The 16,897-nt window shown below is 43.5% G+C and overlaps 1 protein-coding gene across 2 annotated transcripts in view; it reads left to right on the top strand.

The window, feature by feature from the left end:
• Nucleotides 1-16,897, top strand: part of VAPB (VAMP associated protein B and C) — a 51,155-nt gene that overhangs the window by 989 nt on the left and 33,269 nt on the right. Inside the window, exon 1 of one of the 2 annotated variants that reach the window (XM_055299855.1) lies at nt 2,150-2,269. The exons of the other annotated variant lie outside the window; for it this stretch is intronic. Coding sequence (XP_055155830.1) covers nt 2,194-2,269 — 76 coding nt within the window. The 5' untranslated portion in view covers nt 2,150-2,193. Of the gene's footprint in view, nt 1-2,149; nt 2,270-16,897 lie in introns of those variants that run through there. 2 annotated transcript variants of the gene reach the window in all.

The raw sequence follows: 16,897 nt of genomic DNA, 5'->3' as shown, positions 1-16,897 counted from the left end.
GGGCCCTCTGGGCAGTGCCGCTTCGCACTTGTTAGGGTTTATCTGCCCTGCTTTCCCCGACGAAGTACAGACGAAGTACAGGCGACACGGGCCGTGGGCACCACGTCAGACTTGCCCAGTCTCCTTTTTTTTTTTTTTTTTTTTTTTTTAAGATTTTGTTTATTTACTCATGAGAGACGTAGAGAGGCAGAGACACAGGCCGAGGGAGAAGCAGGCTCCCTGCGGGGAGCCCGGCGCGGGACTCGATCCCGGGTGTGAAGGCAGCGCTAAACCACTGAGCCACCCGGGCTGCCCAGTCTTTCCTTTTATTTTTTTTATTTTTTTATTTTTTTAATTTTTATTTATTTATGAGAGTCACAGAGGGAGAGAGAGAGAGGCGCAGAGACATAGGCAGAGGGAGAAGCAGGCTCCATGCACCGGGAGCCCGATGTGGGATTCGATCCCGGGTCTCCAGGATTGCGCCCTGGGTCAAAGGCAGGCGCCAAACCGCTGCGCCACCCAGGGATCCCTCAGTCTTTCCTTTTAAAACGTGTTGAGTCACCGTCTGCTAGGTGTCTGGTTGGCATCAGAGAGGCAAGGAATGCACAAGCGACCCTCCCGTTCGCCTCCCCAGCTTAGAGCTTGCCTCCTCGTGGTGGGGGCGGGAGGGGAGACAAATCAGCAAAAGAAGGGTACTTCGGATTGTGGTAAGTTCCGTGAAGGAAATACAGAATACCAGCAGGTGACCTGATGAGCCTGTGCCTTAGGTCGGGTGCCCAGGTCACCAGGGGCCGCCAGCGCTTGGCCGGCGGCAGGTGCTCGGTCGGCATCTGTGGAATGGATGCTGGCCAGAGGCACCCTCATCTCTATGCACTGGCAGGAGGTTAGTACAGGGGAGCTTACCCAGAGTTACCCGGTTGGCACATGGCACGTTTGAACTCAGACTTCAGAGCTCACGCTCTTAACTGTTCTGCCGTCTGACCCCTGGGAAATACTCTAGAGCTGTGGCTGTCACTTTGCCTCCCAGAATAACAATCTGAAATGACTCCAAATGGTATAATGAACCAAAGATTTTCCAGTTAAAACGAAAATAAAACCCCACAAACCTAACATTGGTTGTGATTCTGGTGGCAAGTACTTTGTCCTGGGTGACGTTCTCATGGCCGCCTTCTAGAGCAGCCAGACTCGGGAACAGGGAGCGCAGTAGTTTCCGCTCGAATCGTCTGAAGTTCTCTACTCCAGGAGCCGGATTCTGCTCCTCCTGAGTATTGGCACATTCATTCGTTCAGTTCACATTTACTGAGTGGCTGCTGCACATGTCAGGTACCAGGGAAGAAGAATCACTTTCGCCCTCAATCCCCCCACCCCAGGCCTTAAGTCTAGGGAAGGAGGCAGATGACAGACCCATCCAGGACAGGTGCAATGATGGAAGGTAATCAGAGTACTCCAAGAGCAGTAAGGAGGTCAGATCCTGGAAAAGGCGTCATTTGAGCTGAGTTTAAAGGTCAAATGGAAGAGACTGAAAGAATGGGGGGGGGGGGAGCGCGTCAGGCAGAGGAAATCCCATGTGTAGAGGCAAAAAGCCTGAGATGACTGGACCCCTTTGGCAGCAGCAAAGAACATTTGTTGGGGTTGCAAGGCAAGGTAGGGGATGAGACTAGTTAGGAGTAACGTCCAAGGTCTCCTGTGCCTGGACACAACCAGTAACCAAGTTCAAATTGTGTCGCTTCTCCTTAGCTAGTTCTTCCTTGATTGATTCCCATCCCCCTACCTGTCTCCCAGTACATACACTCATCTGTTAGGTTTTTGAAAGAGGTTCTGATTTTTGAGAAAAAGTTTTTGTTTTGGCTTTTTTACGTAAAGATGTTTGATCTTTGGCTGGCAAGGCAAGTTCACCCCTCAAAGTTAGGTCATTCGTCAGTCCATGGGGATGGAACTCACATCTACTTGCTTCTTTTTTTCTTTTAAAGATTGGATTTATTATTGAGGGAACAGAGAGGCAGAGACACAGGCAGAGGGAGAAGCAGGCTCCATGCAGGTAGCCCGACGTGGGACGTGGGACTCGATCCCGGGACTCCAGGATCACCGGGATCACTGCCCTGGACCGAAGGTGGTGCTAAACCGCTGAGCCACCTGGGCTGCCCTACCTTGCTTCTTAGAGAAAGTTCTGTTGTTGCTTAGTAGTGATACTGTGGCTGTTCAGCAGCTTTATAAATGCACAATATTACACAGAGATGGCTGGTTGTATTTAGACAACTGATTTCATCATTTCAACTTCTTTACCTGAAAGGTAAGGCAGAGAACAGTGACCTTTGGCCCTGGGTTGCCCAAAGTAATAATGGTCAGAGTCACTGGATATTTTTGCTAGGGAAGTGGTCCAAGAGAAGTCATGGTATCAAATTGTTGAAGGCTGTTGGCTCACAACTTCAGAAGAGGCATCTGCAGGCATGTGTAAACCACTTTATGAGACTGGTTTATTTGTTGTAAACTGGGCACTAAAACAAATTGGAGACTCAGTACTCTGGCTTGCTGCTAGAGTTCATTCAATTCAGGGTGAGAACTGCCACATTTAACTGATCTGTTCCAAGTTATGCGGGGTGATGACTAACTTTAGGTGGTTCACTTAGATGCACCAAACCTGTAGGCTGACTTAATAAGAAGGAAATAATTAAAATGCCTAAAATAATACAACCTTATCCAAAGGAAAAAAGTTAATTTTCGTTTAAAGGAGAAAAAGAAGCATCTTTTAAATGCAGCCTAAGATGATAGGGGATTCTATATGTTGGATTCTTTTTCATTTTGGGCATTTTGTGTGATTATGTTGAGGTTAAGGATGTTTTTGAGGAAAAGAGAATGCAGACTTATGTGACTTTGTTCAGACTTCTTGAAAGTGCCAGGAAGCACTGTGTTAAGTATCAAAAGAAGAACTGTTGGCCTCCTGAAAGAAGCATGACACTGTGACATTTGTCCTGGTGAAATAGTACAAGCTTTTGGGGGGTGGAGGTACCTTTCTGAGTTTTTGGAAACTCTTAACAAACTCTTGTTGCTCTTTCTGTTGATCTCATGTCTTCTGAGGCCTAACTTCCTTTCCTTTGCATCTCCTGACCATGAGGGCCCTCTTGTTGCCCAGCTCAAAGACAGCTTTCTGAGGGAGTCACTTTCGGGGCATTTTGTGTCCGTTCTTTTCTTTCTCCTCTCTATCTTCTTCTGTCAGATTCCATCTTTGGTAAATAGTATGTCTTGTGTGTTTTTGATCATCGTCCAAGACTCTTATTCCTTCTTCACATCCTAGCACCCTGTCCCACCCATGACGCAGTCATGTGAGAGTGGTCTGTTAACGGCTCTCATGAGCTGATTAGTTAAGGTGTTAAGTCCACTGTGGACCTTTGCTTTACTCTGAGATGAACCCAGTGACTTTCAGGACATCTTGCTATTGGTCAGTAGGAATGGCACCAGTAGATTGGTGTGGTTGATGACCACTTTGGGGAGAAAATAGGAACCAGAGTGCTGCAGATGGAGGATAGGTTAGCAAAACTGTCTTTTGTGTTAGGAAAGCGTGCTTGGAATCATTAGTTCACCCCCTTAAGTTAATGTGTAATTTAATATTGTTTAGGAAGCTAAAAAATATAAAACCCTGTAGATACAGTCCGTTCGATGCAGCAATTATCTTTCAGATGCTAAGTACAGCATTAATTCTTTAGCTTTAGTATAGCACTGATTTCTTTAACATTTCATGATCACATAGAACAGACTGTGTTTTACAGCACAACAAAATGTCAGCAGTGTGCTTAAGATTCTCTATGGTAGTGGTTTAAATCCATCCTGAATAGATTATCTTCATTTATTTAATTATTAACCAGCTTGCTCATCAAAAGCAAGTGGCATTAAACTTAGCTTTAATCAAACTTAAATCTTAGATTGTACTATTTACTTCTGAGTTTGTGTTCTTGGGAGAAAAATGTGGATCAGAAATTAGCTTTCTTTTATTCACTTCTCTTCTTCACAGTTAATTCCTTAGGGGGTTGACATAGCCATGTGCTTATTATATCTGGAAATTGATGACAGTTCCTTGACATGTGTGGTTGTGATGTATACAGTAATTTTCTTCATGATTGGTAGCTTACATCTGTGTGTTTTTATTGAAATAATTAGTCTGAATAATGCTTATCAAAGAGATGAACTCTTAAACATTTTTAACACTGGCCTTTATGTATGAAATTTATATAATACTTTTTTTTTCCAGTTCTAAGGACAAAATATTGAGAACTTTGACCCTGCAGTATTACCACTTGGTAGTTGAAAGTTAGGGGAAGAGTCAAGGGAGTAAACTATTCTAGTTATCACTTAAGTACTACCTTTAGGATCAAATTTTAAAACCTGAAACTTGAATTTTTACATAAGGAATTACCTCCGATTGCCTCATCCATCCCCCATTTGTATTTGAAAAATTTGCCGTCTGAAGGATGACCATGATTTGGAACAAATGAGCACAGCTTTCAGCAAGATGACAAGAAAGACGAACACAAAGAGTGCTGAGTTCCATTAGTCAAGACAAGGTTGCCATAGAGTGTCTTTAATAAAATAAAATAAAAGCCTTCTGCACAGTTATTTTGCAGTGGGGATTGTGTTAAAACAAAGTTACATTATGCTTTCCAGGCTTGCTTCCTCTTTTTCTGTCATTTTAGGCTTCTTTCAGCCTGTCATCAGCATAGCACATCTAGGATTGCTTTGGCCCTTGCTCAGTGGAGATGTGCCTTCTTTGAAGTTTTTACCTGATGGACCTGGGCTGCTGGCTTTACAAAACCAAGAGTTGTTTAAAGAGCTTTGTTTATGGAAACAAAGTTACTGAACTTGACAGACATTTTAAGATTATTTAAAAAAAAAAAAATCAGGGATCCCTGGGTGGCACAGTGGTTTGGCGCCTGCCTTTGGCCCAGGGCGCGATTCTGGAGACCCGGGATCGAATCCCACGTCGGGCTCCCGGTGCATGGAGCCTGCTTCTCCCTCTGCCTATGTCTCTGCCTCTTTCTCTCTCTGTGTGACTATCATAAAATAAATAAAAATTAAAAAAAAAAAGTCAGTGGGGAAAGTATCTCTAGAATATCTCTTTTTCAAGATATTAAATGTGTTTACAGAAGCTGTTGATGTCTAGATACAATGCCTTAAGTGCTTTAGGGTTTCCTGCCTTGCATGGAAAAAAACCAAGTCATTGAGAAAATGGCATAGTTTCATGGGAAATAATTTTTTTTTTTTTAAGATTTTATTCATTTATTCATGAGAGAGACGGAGAGAGAAAGAGGCAGAGACACAGGCAGAGGGAGAAGCAGGCTCCATGCAGGGAGCCCTACGTGGGACTCGATCCTGGGTCTCCAGGATCAGGCCCTGGACTGAAGGTGGCGCTAAACTGCTGAGCCACCTGGGCTGCCCCATGGGAAACAATCTTGAAGTGCTTTATTATTTATTTTATTTATTTTATTTTATTTTATTTTATTTATTTTATTTTTTAGTGCTTTCTTTTAATAGCATGTTATCATTAATTGCACAAAACTGTAAAGCTATAGAAACACCTTTTTAGAGTTTTTCCTTTATCCTTTCAGAGGGCTATCATCAGGTTTTAATGAGTAGGTTAGTATTTCTTTTCATTGTGTCAGATAATGTTTTCAGTCAGACTTTTGGTTTGTGTATATGGCTGGACGGGCACCACAGATGTGGCTAGTGGGTATGTGTTATTACCGATAACTCATAATGTGTTTGAATTAGTACACATGGGCCATTCAGTAGGCTCCTACAACCATAGCTTATCTGGGAAGGGTGGTTAGAGAGAAATACTTTGGGGGAGAGATAGAGACTTGCTTGTGTTTTTTGGATTGTTCTTTAAGGCAGTGGGGTGGACCCCTGGACCAATTTACCTAGATTTGAATTGCTTGTGATGTGGCTTGGAACCTTTATAGCTGAGTTGCTTTGATTGTTTCTACAGGCTGGAGGGTGCGCAGAGAATGGTGTAGAATAGAAAGCTGAACCTAGAGAGCTAAAAGCAGAGGACATATTTGTAAGGGGCCACGTGGTAGACTCGCCCGGCTTCCCCTCTGGGTTGGCTCTGGAGGTAAGAGTAGCAGCTGTGGTGGTGTGCTGATGTTCATTTGGAAAGACAAGTTAGGAGAAGAACAAACATTTCTAGAAGATAAATGTTTAATTTCCAGAAGGTAGTCCACAAAGTGTAGGGACTGTTGTAGATGCTTTCTTTTCTTTATCTTGTTTAACCTACGTCACAATCCTGTGAGGTCAGTTACTCAGTGCTTTAGACAGCTGGGTCTGAATGAGGCTACAGAGGTAAATGGGGGTGCAAGGCTTTAACTCTGGTTTGTCTAGCACCCAAACCCATTTCTTTCCAGTATATCACTGTCCTCTCTAGACTGAACTCATAACGGGGTTCATTCTTTGGGGGAGGAATGCAGAGAAATCATAACCATTGAGGAAGTGTTAGTATCTGTCAGGATAATTGCTTAAGAATGTTAATTAAGAATTATTCTTCGTGGAATTTTTTATAAAGATTTTATTTATTTGAGAGCAAGAGAGAGCGCACAAGCGGGGGGGGGGGGGGAGGGCAGGAGGGAGAGGGAGGAGCAGACTCTTCACCGACCAGGGAGCCTGATGAGGGACCCGTTCCCAGGACCCAGGAATCATGACTTGAGGTGAAGGCAGATGCTTAACTGACTGAGCCGCTCAGGCACCTCTTCTTTGTGAAACTTTTTATGAGGGATTTTGTACTATACTTTTTAAAAAGTTTGTATTGATGTTGAATGCTTTGGAAACATTCTTTGGTATACCTTGTGGATATTCTCTTTTGATATCAGATTTTGATGGTGTTAAATGATTCTGTATATTTAGAAAACATTAGTTTTCGAATAATTTGCAGTTCTGTCATTGAGACTTTGGATGGTAGCATGAAATGTGTGTCTGGTAGGGATATCACAGGTTTGCAGGTTTGTGAAGGGGGAATTAGGTTCGAAGGGTGTTTATTAAGTTAGGAATATCTAACATAAATGACCTTTATAGATGCCAACTTAAACTTTGCAGGTGGAGGGATGCCTGGGGGGCTCAGCAGGTTAGTGCCTGCCTTTGGCCTAGGGCATGATCCTGGAGACCGGAGATCCACATTGGGCTCCCTGCTTGGAGCCTGCTTATTCCTCTGCCTGTGTTTCTGTATCTCTCTCTCTCTCTCTGTGTCTCTCATGAATAAATAAATAAGATCTTTAAAAAACAACAACAAAACTTTGCAGGTGGGGCTGCAAAACCTTTAGTCCTGAGTGTTCCTGATGGGCCCCTCTGTTTAGCAGGGTGCAAACAGGTTAAGTTAATATGTAACTAAAGATTTCTGAAATACTGAAAGAGACTAACTCAAGGTGATTAACAAAAAGTGCTCTTTTATTCTGTATGAGGTGTACTTTAGAAAGTCCTCATTCCCCAGTGTTGACCTGCAAGCATACAAATCTGACTGGAGAGGGTTTAGAGATGTGCATGGATATGATGATTGTGTGCATAATAGATGATTGTCCAGTTGTGACCATTTTGGGTTTCTTCCTTTTCCACAATTCATCCTTTGAGGTTTTCTTCATGGACAAACAACCCCTTCTTGTCTGGTGGAATAAACATGACTGATTTGGGGTTGGTTCTGTCACATATACTGAAAGCTTCCTATGGGCCAGTCATTGGGTTGGGAACTGGGAAGGAGTCCTGGCTCTTAAAGTACCTAGCTTCCAGGAGATAGAGGAGGAGAGGAGACCATGGAAATAGGACACTTAGGTGTTGTCCTCAGTTGGGAGCCTGGAAAAAGCTGTTTTAGTTCTTTGGGGTTTTGATCTCACAGGAATGAGGCATGTGAGATTGATTACTCTGGGCTTATACTGTGTGGTAGGCATTTTTCTTTCTTTTTTTTTTTTATAACATTTTATTTATTTATTCATGAGAGACACCGGGAGAGAGAGAGGCAGAGACACAGGCAGAGGGAGAAGCAGGCTCCATGCAGGGAGCCCAACATGGGACTCGATCCCAGACTCCAGGATCACACCCTGGGCCAAAGGCAGGCGCTAAACCACTGAGCCACCCGGGCTGCCCCAGTAAGCATTTTTCTAAACCATTTAATTAATTCTAACAACAGGCTTAGGGAGTAGACAGGACCTTCAGGTTCATGAACCTGCATTAGAGGTGGAGCTGGGATTGGAACCAAGGTCTGTCTGAGTGCAAAGCCTATGTCCTTTATCACCACGTTGGCACTATTTCTTCCCTTAGACTATGGAGGTGTGGCTGACTAGGAAGGCTCTACATTTCCTTCTTTATTATGTTGTTAGGAAGATGAAAAAAGGACTGGAAACGGAACAGTGGGAATTGAGAAGTAAAAAAAGAAACAAGAGAAAAGAAAGGAACGGTGCTTAACTGTAATTGTAATCTAGTAATGGCCTCTGTGGCCCTGCTTCCACAAAGTGCAGAGTTGTTCTAGAACCTTAGAGTGACTAACTTTCAAGAAATCTTTCTACTATTTCTTTTTACCCTTAAGAACTTTTGTTCTAACTTGATCACTTCTGACTGTGTCATTAATTTATTAGTGTTGAGAATTATGTGCTCATATCGTCACTGTGCCTTCTACCTACTGGAAGTCTTTTATTTTCTCAGTGCCTGAGGTCCCAGATGTTGCCACTTGACTGGGGACAAGTTTAGCCTTTAGTTGCACCATTCAGCATGTACATACAGTACAGTAAAGAGAAGAGAAGGAAAGGAAGGTACCTATCTCAGAAGTCCTATTATCACCATCTCCAGTTATTTTTTATTTTTTAAAGATTTATTTATTTATTTTAGAGAGGGAAGGGGGAGAAGTGAGAAAGGGAGTGGGGAGGAGCAGGGGGAGAAGAAGAGAGAGAGAATCTCAAGCAGACTCCACGTGGAGCATGGAGCCCAGAAAAGGGCTCGATCCCATGACCCTGAGATCATGACCTGAGCAGAAACCAAGAGGCAGGACGCTTAACTGACTCTACCACCTGGGCATCCCACCATCTACAATTTAGAAGTGAGAGAATGTAGGCCCAGGACTCAGCGAAAGGTGTAATTTGCACTGAAGTCCCTCAGCCTGCAAAGTGTGTGTGTCCTGTATTATGAAGGGGGGCTTTGTTCCTGCCCTTGCTGTCACTTGGAAGCTCTAACCTGGGATCACTGGCTTTGATTGACTCTTTTGTGGGATGAGGATCCTTGAACTGAACATCTCTTGGTGTTCCTTCCAGCTCTAGCTTTGATGACATCACATTTAAGTTTATTTTAGCTGAAGAAGAAAGATGGAAAGCTCCTTGAGGGCAGAAACTGGAGCTTGTATTTCCCATAATACCCACCAGTGCTTTGTACTAGCAGGCGTCTGAATATTTAACAAACCCTCTTTTCCTGTTTAAAAGCTCAGTATTCTGTTGACCTTTCTTGAGTATTTCTGGAAATACTCTCATCTAGTTTTCTGCATCTCAAATTGTACAGATTGTATATCATTTGCATATTTTGTTTATGTCTTACTCTTGGGTGCTTCATTTTCTAACTGCTTTTATTTTTTCTTCTAGAATGCAAACTCCTTTAGGTTTTGTTTCCTTAGTTTTGTCCAGTAGTGACTAATAGAATAAATCTTTTTTTTTCAGGTACATTTTATGGGCCCCTTCCCCCTTTTTGCGGAGCAGTTTTAGATTAATAGTAAAATGAACAGGAAGGTATAGAGATTTTATATATACCCTTTGTTCCTATGTGCACAGCCTCCCTAGTGGTCAACATCCCCCACTGGAATGGCACATTTGTTACAACTGATGAACTTACGTTGACCTGTCATCGTCACCCACAGTTCATAACTTAAGTTAGGGGTTGCTCTTGGTGTCATCCATTCCATGGTTTTGGACACATGTACAGTGACATGTTTCCACCATCGTAATATCATAAAAAATATTTTCACTGTGCTAAAAACTGTTTTCCACCTGTTCACCCCTCTCTCCTTGCCAGCTGCAGGTAACTACTGATCTTTTTACTGTCTCCATAGTTTTGTTTTCTTCAGAATGCCGTAGAGTTAGAATCATGGAGGGTCTAGCCTTTTCAGACTGATTTCTTTCACTTTGTAATGAATATATTCTTTTCTTATCCTTTTCTTCTGCTAACCCCAAAGAGGGAATACAGCCCTGGACATGGTCATCTTTTTAGTGTTTGGTTTGACTGTTTGAAATAGAAGCATACATAAGAACAAATAAAAAGAGATTTGCTGAAAAAAACCCAGAAGTTTGTCCTTGTGGAGGCTTATTTGAATTCTCATTCTGCTGGTTGAATTGATTTGTTGGCATATAAATGTATCCTGATGGACTGCTCTGAAAATCTGAATTTGTGCTTTTTGACCTTTTTAAGTCAGACACTGCTTTACTAATTGGATGAAGGAAAGCCATGAATCACTCCTTAGAGAATTTGCAGGTGTACTCATTCAAAACTTCTCCTGTGATCTGAGGACAGAAGGATCACAGTTACCGTGGGTGTCTAGCTGACCTCTAATCTCAGAACAGCAGAGGTGGAAGAAGCATGAGAGGTCATCTAGAGAAGTCCTAAGAAAACTTGGTCCGTTCATTTGGGTATTTTTATTTTATCAGTACTTTTTAAATGAATGCCTTTGTTGCCTTTCTCCTTCAAAGCAAGATTGTATCTATGTTTTTTCTGTACTTACCCCTGCTTGCACTGAGACCCTGAGTGCAGTGCTCAGCCCATCAGCAAGCCTCTGAGTGTGATCTCTTCCATCTTTAAAAGGGAGTAACTGCTTTCTCAGTCATGTTTGCTCTCTTTCACTAGTCCCTCCAGGCTCCCTGTTGTCCTAACAGGCTTCTGGAGATAGCAGTCTTAATACCTATTTTTACTATCCCCCACTCCTGCTGCTTGTACCTGGGACCCTTGTTACCCTGCGCTACCCGCCTATGGGTCCCGCACAGTGTCCCTGTCTTCCATGCTCCCTGTAGCGCTGTTGCTGTTCCTTCTCTGACATTCTTCCTTCCCATCCCTCCCCATCCCTTGTCCCTGTTGGCTTCTTCCGCCCCTCAGGAGCCTTTCACCCACTCCTCGTGGAGTCCTGGTAGTAGTGTGGAGGGCTACAGGGTTTCCTTCTCTACCTCTTCTCAGTTTTTCTTTTCCTAAAATATTTTATTTGTTTTTCGAGAGAGGCACAGAGACACAGACAAAGGCAGAAACAGGCTCCTCACAGGGAGCCTGATATGGGACTCAGTCCCTGGACCGGGATCATGCCCTGAGCTGAAGGCAGACACTCAACAGCTGAACCACCCAGGCATTCCTCTTCTCGCTTTTCTTTCTCAGTTTCCCTCCTGTGCTCCCTCCATCTTTCCCTTTCCTTGTTGGGGGGCTCTTCTGCAGCACTCAACAATGACCCCAGACCTGACCCAAACCCATACACAGGGCCGCAGGGACCTCAAATACAGCAGGCTCCAAACTGCCCTCCTCACTCCTTTGGCTTTTTCTCTTCCTATCTCCTCTTCCTGCTGTGATCACTGTGTGAGCGGTGCCCACATCCATGCAGTTGACCAGTTCAGTGACTCAGAGCCCATGACTCAAACCTGTCCCTTCTTCCTTGTCCCCTCTGTGGCTGCCTTATTTCCCCCTGGATGACCGTAATAGCCTCTTGACTGGCCTTCCTGTCTGAGTCCTCTTTTCTCTATACTGATGATACTTTCAAATATGTAAATCTGAGGTCATCGCTTGCTTGACCTCGCTTAAAGATCTCTCCATTGTCAAAAAGAATGAAGTTTAAAATTTTTTAAAGATTGATTGATTTGAGAGACCGAGAATGAGCCAGGGTGGGAGGGGGACAGAGGATGAGGAAGAGAAGCAGACCTCATGCTGAGCCACAGAGCCTGGAGGCCAATGGAGCCCAGTGGAGCCTGACGTGGGGCTCCATCCCAGGACCCTGAGATCATGACCTGAGCCAAAACGGAGAGTCAGATACTCAACTACCCAGGCAGCCTTAAAAAATTTTTTTTTATTTTTTATTTTTTTTTAGATTTTATTTTTAAGTAATCTCCATACCCAGCACGGCGCTTGAACAAGACCTGGAATATTGTTTGTGCCTGTCGCCCTTGATTTCTCGCATTGTCTTTCCTTCACCTGTGTTCCAGCCTTTCCTCCTGCCTGGTCCTAGGCTTTGCAGACGTTGTCTCCCTGCCACGCAGAATGAGGGTGTTCCTTCTCCTGTCTGCTGCTCCCTCTCACCTCCCTTCAAGGGTCAGCACAGCTTCAGGACTTGAGGTCATGCTCCTGTCACACTGTCCACTCACATGTGCCTGGGTCCTGTACCCCCACACTTGTGTGTTTCTTGATTCCCTTCCTCATTAATCAAGAAGATCTTCACCTTTTTTGGATTTTGTCTTTTATCTCCAGATACCTTGCACTGTGCCTTGCACATGGCAGGGTCTTAGGGCATTAATGGTGTCTGGGTATAAGAATGCTGAGAAAGGAGAGAATTGGAAAAAAGAGGAGGGGACTTTCTGTGGTGAGGAATGGTGAGACCCACCAGTACAGCTGGTGTGGACACAGTGCCTTCTGCTCAGAAATACGTAAGGTTTTCTACCCTGTGCGGGCACTTTTTCCTCTCCTACAGACTTCCCTTCTCACCTATCCTCGCCTCCTCTTTCAGAGCCAGAACTGGCTTCTCACCCTGTGTTCTTTACCCATCCCATTCCCATCACATATGGTTATCTTGCTCCATTAGTCAGCCTATTCTGGTGTCTCAGATTTCTCTTCTGCTTAACTCCTGCCCTGTGCCTACAAACATAGTGAAGTTTCCCCTTCCTGAAAAGAAATTGCATTCCCCTAGACCTTCCCCGCCCCCCACTTAAGTGAATGCCCAGTCTTCCAAACTAAATTTCTGGAAACAAGGAATCTCAATTACTGGTTACATCTTCACTTTCTTTCAATTCTCAAGCCTTACCACTCCATTGAAACTATTTGTAGTTCACCAAGTTTCTGTTGCAACATGTATCTTTGACTTCTCTGGTGAACTGTCCACCTCTTTATCATTCTTGTACTGGGTGTTAACATTTCCCAGGCCCTGTTCTCTGTCTTCTCCACTTAACCATTCTCTTTTTGTTTTCTCATCAACAGTGCCTTCCATTATCACTTCTACACAGAAAATTTCCAAATCTCTATCTCTGAGCAGGTATTTTGATCCCTGGGCTATGCCTACTGGGTATCCCTGCCTATAGTTGTCGTGAAAGCACCTCAGACTCGACACAGTCCATACCGCATTCAGGATTCATCTACTTTTTCCTGTCGAATGTGTCTTTCATATCTTGGGAATGGCCCTTGCACCCTGCTGGGTTATCTGGAAGACCCATATTCATCTTTTACTCCCCCTCTTCCACCTCTGCACCCCTGTGCTGCTTTTATCCCTACGCTGAGGATAGACCCTGTCACTTGAGGATTATTGCCCCATGTCCCAACTCTTTCTGATTCTCCCTCCTTCCCCCATCCTTCAGAGTTTTCAGAGCTATTTTTCTAAAATTGAAATCTGATCATATCATTTCTGTATTTTAAAGCATTCATTGGCTTCCTAGATCTTACAGGTTTAGTGTTCAGAATTCCTAGGTCAGGATCAAAGCCTTTCAATATTGGGCCACACTTTTTAAATTTTTTAAACAGTGTCAGCTTTCATTTTCCATTTTAAATGACTACAGTATTTATAAGCTGTTTAGAGTAAGAAACCCTCACGTGTTCTCTCTCTCAGACACATGCAAATACGTGTCTTATTTCTGCTTTATACTACATCTGTAAATGCTGTAGAGGCATGGATGCTTCCAGAACCCATGTCAGAAAAGAGAAACCATTTTTTTTCCTCACACCTATCTTCCTAGAATTATTTTTAATATTCTTCTTTCCATTTCTTCATGCAGAGCTCATTGCCGCACTTGCATAGGGTGTAGGTAATTAGATTTTATAGTTTATTTTTACTTATACTATAAGCTTGTCAAAAAGCATTTCTCAGCTTCATTCCCTTCCCTTGTGTCTCTTCTCCTATAACCCTTTGGTGTCCCCTGTAAAGGCCCCACTTTGATCACACCACACGGCTTTCACCAAGGCTCTCCTGCAGCTCAAGAGGTGTATTCCTTCCTCTTTTTAGACTCCAGGACTTCTCTCAGTGTTCAAATCCCCAGGCTCCCTACCCTCCTTTGTTTACATAAAACATATATTAACTTTAACCCAGTGCAGTGAGAGGTAGTGGACAACCCACCAGTTAAGAGGTGAATTCTGGGACCGGGCTGCTTGGATATGAATCCTGGACCTGCTACCTAGAAGGCGCATGACCTTGGATAAAGTATTTAACTTCTCTGTGCCTCATTGTCTTCCCTATGGGGCAGGTTAGGATCAAATGAGTTAACACATGTAGAAGTGCTTAGAATAGACCTGGCACAATTTTCATTTTTTTGTGTGTAGTCTCTACCCACAATGTGGGGCTCAAACTCATGGCCCCAAGATAGAGAGTCGCATGCTCTACTGACTGAGCCAGCCAGGTATCCCAGACGTGGCACAATTAAATGTTAATTAAGGTCACTATGATTTGATAATTTCTCTTTTTTCCTAACCACAATATTATCATCCTAGAGCCTCAGTCCCAGATTCTTATTTCTTAATTCTGCTAGGCCCTGGAATGCTTCTCCAAGCATACTTACTGTCTTCCTAGGGTTCTGGCAGAAGCAGCAAAGCCATCTCTCTAGCTGGAGGGCTTAAGCACACACCAGACAGTTCATTTGCCAGTTACTTATTGAATGCCTACAATGTGCTAAGTATCGTTCTGGGTACTTGAGAGACCAAGGTGAAAAAAACAGACAAAACTTTTGCCTTAGCTTATCTTTCAGTAGGGAAGATGGGTACTAAGTAAAAAACCAGGAAATATATATAACATGGTGCCAGATAATGGGGAGTGGAAGGGGGAGGGTGTGGCACACAGGTTAAAGAGGTTTGGCAGTGGGTTCTGTATTATAAATAGGCAATTGGAGAAGGCCATGTCCTTAAGATGATACTTGAACTGAGACCTGTATCAAATGAGTATGCAAGCCAGACACACATTTGGGGGAAGAGCATTGTGACAGGGAAGGGGCAAGGCCCCAAGGTGGCACTGAGCTTGGTGTGTTCATGGAGCAAGCAGCAAGATCATTGTGTCTGCAAAGGAATGATGGAGTGACACAGGAGGAGATGGATTCAGAGATGGAGGAGGAGCCTTCCTGGTAGGCCGACCACAGGAGAGACTAGGGATTTTGTTGTGAGTTGAGAAGCCATGGAGGATTCCAAGCAGGAGTCTGTTTTTAAAAGACCGCAGTGTAGGGTAGGGTGTAGGCTCTGAGAGTGTGAGATGTGTGGGTCATGGTATGTATGGAAGCTTAAGGCTACTACAGGAATCCAGGCCAAGAGTATAAGAGAGACCACAGCTAGCACTAGGGTGGTGGCAGTGGAGAGAATGTGGTGAGAAGTACTCACATTCTGCTCTGAAGGTAGCGCTGGCTGCTGGGTTAAATGTGGAGTGGGACAAGGAAGAGAGGAATCTTAGATAACTGCTTTTTGGCCCAAGCATGTTAGTGAGTGGTGGTTCCTTTTCCTGAGATGGAAACAGTGGGTTTGGGGGAGGGGAGAGGGACTTAAGAGTGTTATTGGGGCCTGATGAACTTCAGATGCTTAATACACCTGCAAGCTGTGATCAAGGGAGAGGACCAGACATGGATATAAACTTGGCTATCATTAGTGTTAGAATATGCTATTAGAAGGAATACTTTTTTTCAGTTGAGAGACTAAATAAGCCTTTCCAAAAGGGAAGGCATTTGAGCAAAACTTTGAAGGCAGAAATGGGGAAATAGAAGATACTTTTCAACCAGGTTTCACAGCCCTTTTCCCTGGTCTCTAGTTGAATTTGTTTTAGAAGCTGCTGACCTGGTTGATAATCTCTTTTTGGTGGTGTAGCCACTTAGGTTCTCTATTGAAAAAGAGATTAGAGCAGATTATATACTGAGTAATAAACCGCATCCTGCTATTCCTCATTGTTCACAGATTGAAAATGCAAGGTGGACCATAGAGGTACAGAATGCTAGATGTGTTTTGCTTCCCTTCTCTGTGTGTCGGCTGTGAATTGGGATATGTTGGTTTTGGTGTGGAAGCTTTTCAGTGTGTTATCATCTTCACTAAAGATTGAATATTTGGGGGAAATTTTTACTTCTACTGGTATTGACCTTATGCACTTGACTTGAGCTGTTAATTTATAACTTAGTCAAGTTAAAACCACAACTACAACCATGTGGAATTGGGACCCCTTGCTGTCTTACCTCTCATATCCCTCACTTGGGCATAATGTCTATCTTGACTGTTCTTGCTTTGTGTGAAAAAAATGAGTCATATTTTGCCAGTCTCCTGTTGAGGTGGAATTTTATTTGGAGTGAAATATTGCGTATCTTTTTATTTTCATGATCACTGTAATCACAAATTTTGGTCTTCTAAAGAGAGAAAAATTACTAGATGTTTGTTACACTGGGATAAAGATGGTGCATTGAAAAAATTTAGTTTGTTAAATGGTCTAAGATACTTTTAGAACTGATACATAAATTTGTACTAATCAGGTGTATTCAGCTGTTTACTATAGTCTTAGTGCTGAGTATAGATAGGATTATGCAGCTTCATATACCCTTATATGATACTTTTAGCTATTTTTCTGTTTAGAAAAAAGTGTTGAATTAAAGAAAAGTAGTCGGGATCCCTGGGTGGCGCAGTGGTTTGGCGCCTGCCTTTGGCCCAGGGCGCGATCCTGGAGACCCGGGATCGAATCCCACATCGGGCTCCCGGTGCATGGAGCCTGCTTCTCCCTCTGCCTGTGTCTCTG

Source organism: Nyctereutes procyonoides, unplaced genomic scaffold (assembly GCF_905146905.1).
Source record: "Nyctereutes procyonoides isolate TBG_1078 unplaced genomic scaffold, NYPRO_anot_genome, whole genome shotgun sequence".
Taxonomy (NCBI): domain Eukaryota; kingdom Metazoa; phylum Chordata; class Mammalia; order Carnivora; family Canidae; genus Nyctereutes; species Nyctereutes procyonoides.
The sequence above is the reverse complement of the archived record's forward strand: the minus strand, read 5'-3'. Positions and strand labels throughout refer to the sequence as shown.